Here is a 6,080-nt window from a genome sequence, read left to right on the forward strand (position 1 = left end):
GAGGGCGGCGGAGGCGCAGAGGCGCGGCCCCCGCGAGCCGCAAGTCCAGGCCCCGGGGGCGCGTTTCTCGCCGTTGCACCCGGAAGTGCCTTCACCCGGCGCCTCGGGCGGGACGGACCGCGGCTCCTCGCCGTGGGCTCCGGCCGGCTCCTCGCCCCCCAGCTCAGCGATCCGGGGCGGACGCGCGGTGCGTGTGGTCACGTGGCGGCGGCGCGCGTAGCTAAATACGCGGCGCCGGCCATTTTGTGCGAGAAGCCGCAGCGCTGCCTTTCTGCTCGCGCTCTACCGCCGCCTCCGCGTCTTCCTGTGCCCCGGGCTTCCGCCGCTTCATTGATTTCCGTTTCTCGCCGCTGCAGCCTCCTGACACGGTGATCCGGGCGGGCCCCGCAGGAATTTTATCCCCTCACCGGCCTCACACTAGTGTCGCATGTCCACTATCCAGAACCTCCAATCTTTCGGTAAGGTCCAGTGGCCGGCCGCCGCCCGCGTCCCTCTGGGCTTTGTCTCGGCGCCCAGAAGATGGCGACGGGGGCTCCCCGCGACCCTAGCTCCGGAGACTCCTCTCCCTGGGACTCGGATACGGCCTTAAGCGGTCCTGCCACCCCATAGGAGGCGAGGGCCCGGCCGGCGCTTGGGGAACCTGACAGTGGCAGGAGGACAAGGGTCTCGGGGACTCACAGGAGAGTTGGGGGACATGCCAGGGCTTCAGGGAGACTAGCCAGAGGCTAGGAGGACTTGACACAGAAAGGCAGGGGGCTTCAGAGACCTAAAAGGGGGGCTACAGTACTTGCCAGGGCTGCAAAGACTAGGACTAGGGGATTGCGGGGAACCTGACACTGACAGGACGCTGTCTCAGGTATTCTCTTGTGGCCTCGGTGATGGCCAGGGCCTTTGCAAGGAGACTAGAGGGGTGGGGCTCAGAAGTTGGAGAACCTGACAGCTTTAGGGCGACTGCGAGACCCGTGACTCTCAGAGGACTTACAAGTGTGTGTGTTGGGGTGCGGGGGATGTTTGCTCAGTCTTTGCTGGGAGAGTAGGGAAGCTCAGGACTTGGGGGATCTGCGACTCAATCGGCCAGGAAGGGAGGGGGAGGTGCCTGAGGGACCTGCCACTGGCAGGAGCTGGGGGTGGGGCTGGACCCAGCTGGTTTTGAGGCTTCTGATTTGACTTGGAAGTGGTCCTGTTGTCTCTGCTGGCAGTCATTTGTAAATTAGACCTCTTGAGATTGCCTGTATATGTTTATATGTATTTTACAAGGCTCAGTTACTACGGGTGGATGTTTTTGAATATTTTTCTAGTCGCAAAATAGTGGAGATGACAGATGTTCTTGTGGCGGCTATATAAAATTAGGGTTTCGTAAATGTCTTCTGTCTCATTAGAAGGTGGCTTCAACAATGGTGTTCTGTACTTTTAAGCTCAGTTAAAGACACAGATGGCCTGCTTAGGTTTCAAAAACTTAGTATCACTGAGCCCCACCCTCACCTGCAGAAAGGAAGCAGGAACACGGGGCTCATCACTGCAGTCTGTCTGGATCTGGAGTGGACTGCGCTTCCACATACTACTTTGTAATTTATTTATTTTCTGCTGTGGAACCTTTCTGTCCCTCTACAGACCCCTTTGCTGATGCAACTAAGGGCGACGACTTACTCCCGGCAGGGACTGAGGACTACATTCATATAAGGATCCAGCAGCGGAACGGCCGGAAGACGCTGACCACTGTGCAGGGCATTGCGGACGACTATGACAAAAAGAAGCTTGTGAAAGCTTTCAAAAAGGTGACCATGCCGTGAGGAGGGGTGCACGCTAGAGCTCAGGCCAGGAGAGCTGTTTTGTTGTCCATCTCAGTAAGGGTTACCCCATTCTCAGAAATGTGAGCCACTGAGTTGTTGATATTCCCTCATACAGTTTTCTTCATGATTTATTTACATAGCCTCCAGATTTATTTACAGAGTCCCTCAGTCCTGGAGGACACTGCTCCTTAATGCGGTCAACTGACGTGGCTACATTTGTTCTATCAAAAGTAAAACTTCTGCATTTGACTTCATGTGTTGTAGAAATTTGCCTGTAATGGAACTGTGATTGAACATCCCGAGTACGGAGAGGTTATTCAGCTTCAAGGGGACCAAAGGAAGAACATTTGCCAGTTTCTCTTGGAGGTGAGTGGCTGGATGCACCCCGTGTATGACCTTGAAAGAGACAGGATCCTTTCCTACTTAGTAAAGAGCTCGGGACTCACGTGCTTGAAGTAGTGGAATAGAAATGGTGTCAGCGCTGACTGAGAACGTAAGGCTTTGTACAGCTCAGGCTGCGGCTAAGAGGCCTGGGGATCGGAACAGTGCCTCGGCTCCTGGGCTCCCGGGCAGCTGTGCAGTGTGGGGAGCTGTGGGGAGCGGTGGCCGTGCAGTGTGGGGAGTGTCAGCTGTGCAGTGTGGGGAGTGGCGGCTGCTGCGCTGGGATCTGCTGAGCAGTTTTCCTTCACAGGTTGGCATCGTCAAGGAGGAGCAGCTGAAGGTCCACGGATTCTAAGATGAACCCAAACATGTGGCGAGTTTCTTAAATGGTTTTGTTCTCTAACTCAGTTTGGCTGCCTCGGGAGATGATTCTTTACAGTAAACGACAGACTTTGCGTTTATTTAATTGTTCAGACTTCCACTCATACCTGCATGGCTACAGAAAACACGGGGTATGTAGGCTCCTGAGTCATAAGGAAATCTCGGTGAGGTGGGAACAAAGCACGAGTCCATCCTAACATGTTTCCAATGGAAAAGGTTTTGTTCTGAGTGTTTGTTGTTAGTTTTATTTTCACTTGATTGTTAAATGTTTTTGTTGTTGTTGTATTAAACCATGTATGTTGCAGCTTAACAATAAAAAGAAAGTCTGTGTCCTTTATGAGCGCTGACCTAAGCCAGCAATGCACTTTTGTGTTTTCCTTTGCTGACTAAGGGTAAGGAGGAACATGAGCTGTCTCTTCCGGAAACCCTCCAGGCTCATCTGCTTCAGAACAACAAGTAGAGAGCTGTTTGTCATCCCTAAGAGGCTGCGGCATTTAGCCAGAGGCAATGCCCTGCAGGTGTGGGTGGTGCTGTGGGTCTTCAGAGTGGAAGGCATTGGGCTTTAGGTTAGCAGTCCTGGAGTTGAGTGCCAGGTGCTTCTGCCCTGTAGCATCAGTGTGTACTTCACTCAAGGAAGCTGGAACCTGGGGTGACCGTTTCAGGGATGGTAGTGGGAAGTGATCAGGAGATATCCTGAGTCCCTGTGTCCTTAAAAACTGATTTGCTGGATGGAAAAATTCTGCCAGGAAACCATTGAGCCAAAGCAGAGAAAAGCATGCATAAGTGTGCACTGCTTAGTTTTGTGGGGTGGTAGAGTATCGGAATCCTGCACAAGGCCAGTCCTGCTCTCTGCCTCCTGTGAGGGCTACATTTGCCCTAAAACAGTTTCTGTGTGTAGACCAGGCTGACCCCAAAGTCAGATCCACCTGCCTCTGCCTCCTGAGTTTGGGATTAAAGGCATGTGCCACCAAGCCTGGCTATTTCCAGCCTTTTTAAAAACTGTCCCAGCTTGGCTATCTTACTGTTGGCTGATTCTCCCCATGGCTGAGGAGACTGAAGCAGAAGCCTCAGCTGGTACCAGACTCCTGTGTGGATACACCTAAAAGACAGGCTCTTGTTAAGTCAAGGAAGGCCTCAGCGATGGGAACTGAGAGTTGGGTGGTTAGAGTAAGAAGAGTCTGTGTGCTGCCTCATTGTCTTCTGCACTGGGTCTGCAGACTTAAGTCACAGGATAAGTGATCAGATAACCTCAGTTAAAACTGCCAGACAGCCAAGCCTAATTGCCTCAGGTCGAGAGACACAGACGGACCCAGTCTTCCTGTGGGAAGATACAGACTGCATTTTCTCTAGGGGTTTATGCTTTGGGGTACAAAACTGAGTGTCAAAGGGCAAATAAATTTGTCCCTGGACCCTGAGTTAGCCAAGACCTTGGCAAAGCCGTTATGAAAGGAGAGCTTTGGTTGAGGCGGTCTGGGGTAGACAAGTTCCTCTGCCTGTCAGCCCAGCATTCTGGAAGCCAAAGGAGCAGCCTGCCCTGCCTACCGAAGGACTAGTGACAAGCTGTTCTCCTGAGGCGGGGTAGTGTCCATCAGAGTAAAGGAACAGTTCAGCTTCTGGGTCACCAGCTACCCTGCAGCTAAAGGAAGGAGTGCCTACAGCCCAGACGTCAGGCAGTAGTTCACCCCCAGCACGTATGTTCATCAGGCGAGATGCCTGCATAGCATCTGGGTAGGCGAGGGCAGCCTTCAGCGGCAGCTAAAAACTTACCAAGCAAACTGACTGGACGAGGCTCGGGATAAGAGTCAGTCATCCATCGGGATAGTGGACATCGGGAGTGGGGCAGAGGCCACACATGGAAGGCCCCACGTGTTCCTCCTAGGAAGCATTATGGAGTCAAGTTGGCACCAGAGAGGGAGCAGGGTTGCCAAACTGTCCTTGGATGCTGTAGTTCCCAGGCACTACAGGATGACAAGCCTGTGAGAGTCAGATTGGTGAGTTCTACTCAACGTGAGTGGGTGGTTCACCTGGTTGGCTGACATTCTGACTGCTGTGGCCCCCAACAGCTTGAGCCTGAGTCTCCTGCCTTCATCTCAAACTAGAGAGTACCCTGCAGACTTCATGCAAGAAGCAATTACAGACAGACCGGGGTGTGGTGGTGGAACGTGCCTGTAATCCCAGCACTGGAGAGGTAGAAACTGGGTGAAGGAGCTCAAGGCCAGCCAGGGCTACTAGAGACCCTGTCTCAAACAAGCGATCACAAAGAGCTGTGTCACTGTGTCAAAGTACAAAAGGTCTAAAGTTCAAAGTTCTCGGGGAGTCTTAAGTGCTCACAGGCTTCCTGCAGGGGGGCCTATTTTAGCCTAGAAAGAACTTGGGTCTCCAGAATGCTCTGGAAGGAAGCTGGCTTTTCACCTCCAGTTTGCTGTTACACATACTTCTTACCTGAAAGCCACCCTTGAAGCCCTTTGGGCAAGACATGCGGTCTAAGGAGTGGAGGTAGGATTTTTAGTCCATGCCAGCCACAACTGATGCTATGAGGAGCTGCATGGAAACAGTATCTCTCGAAGTCAGAAAAGGGCCCCCCCCTCCTCAGTCACCAGAATGTAGTCTGAACAAATTATGTTAGAGGCTAGGGGTAGTTTATTTACAACAGGAAGAACAGTGTGCGTCTCCAGCAGCCCACTTGGTAGACCAAGAGCATTTAAAACGGAAAGGTTGGGTGCCAGGGGAAGATGCAATTAAACGGAGGCCCATGAAGGCTAGTAGTAGTCAGTCAGCACCCTCTTGTGGACAACCATGGCTCCTGGCCAACACACAGTCAACTTACGGTCAGCCGTGCGGGCAGTATCCACACTGATCTCAGCCAGTCCCTTTTACAGTCCATAAAAAGCAGTTTTAACGTTCTGTCACTCGGGAGAAATGATAGTGTTTATACAGCCTTACCCTCGGAATGTACACAGCCACCGTACGTGCTACTAGGAAGTTAATTCTGTGTCAACAGAGAGATTTGCTTATGTCCTCTAGTGAGTGAATAAGGCAGAAAAACCAGAGGCTCCTGCACTGTGGGCAGTAAGTAAATAGAGCCTGGACAGTCTACTCACAGTGCTCCCCAGTTTACGGCTCGTGTGTGTGTGTGTGTGTGTGTGTGTGTGTGTGTGTGTGTGTGTGAGAGAGAGAGAGAGAGAGAGAGAGAGAGAGAGAGAGAGAGAGAGAGAATACAGAGGAAGACTCATCTAGGAACTCACAGAGAATAAGAATCAGGCTCTTCCTCTCCTGGAAATGACACTCCAGTTGTTGGTTTATCTGGATTCAGCAGTGGCACACTAGGTGGTCCCTGGTTCAGGAATCCCCTGGAGAATCTTGAGAGGTGTTTTTTACTATAGTAGTAACCCTAACAACAGGCCCTTTGGGCAGCTGTAGTTTGCCAGGCCCTGGCCCCCAGCTCTCACTTGTCTTGCATTGTAATGAAAACAGTTGCTTGGCTCTCAGCTCTCACAGCCTAGTCTTGCCTGGTTCCACAGGCATCAG

General features: G+C 52.2%; 1 protein-coding gene across 1 annotated transcript; it reads left to right on the plus strand.

The window, feature by feature from the left end:
- Positions 1 to 105: 105 nt before the first annotated feature.
- On the plus strand, positions 106 to 2,889 carry Eif1b (eukaryotic translation initiation factor 1B). Its single transcript, XM_034483848.2, has 4 exons — positions 106 to 458; positions 1,612 to 1,775; positions 2,055 to 2,156; positions 2,482 to 2,889. The coding sequence occupies exons 1-4, from the start codon at positions 428 to 430 to the stop codon at positions 2,524 to 2,526; spliced, it is 342 nt and encodes a 113-aa protein (XP_034339739.1). The 5' UTR covers positions 106 to 427; the 3' UTR covers positions 2,527 to 2,889.
- Positions 2,890 to 6,080: the final 3,191 nt, after the last annotated feature.

Source organism: Arvicanthis niloticus, chromosome 21, assembly GCF_011762505.2.
Source record: "Arvicanthis niloticus isolate mArvNil1 chromosome 21, mArvNil1.pat.X, whole genome shotgun sequence".
NCBI lineage: Eukaryota > Metazoa > Chordata > Mammalia > Rodentia > Muridae > Arvicanthis > Arvicanthis niloticus.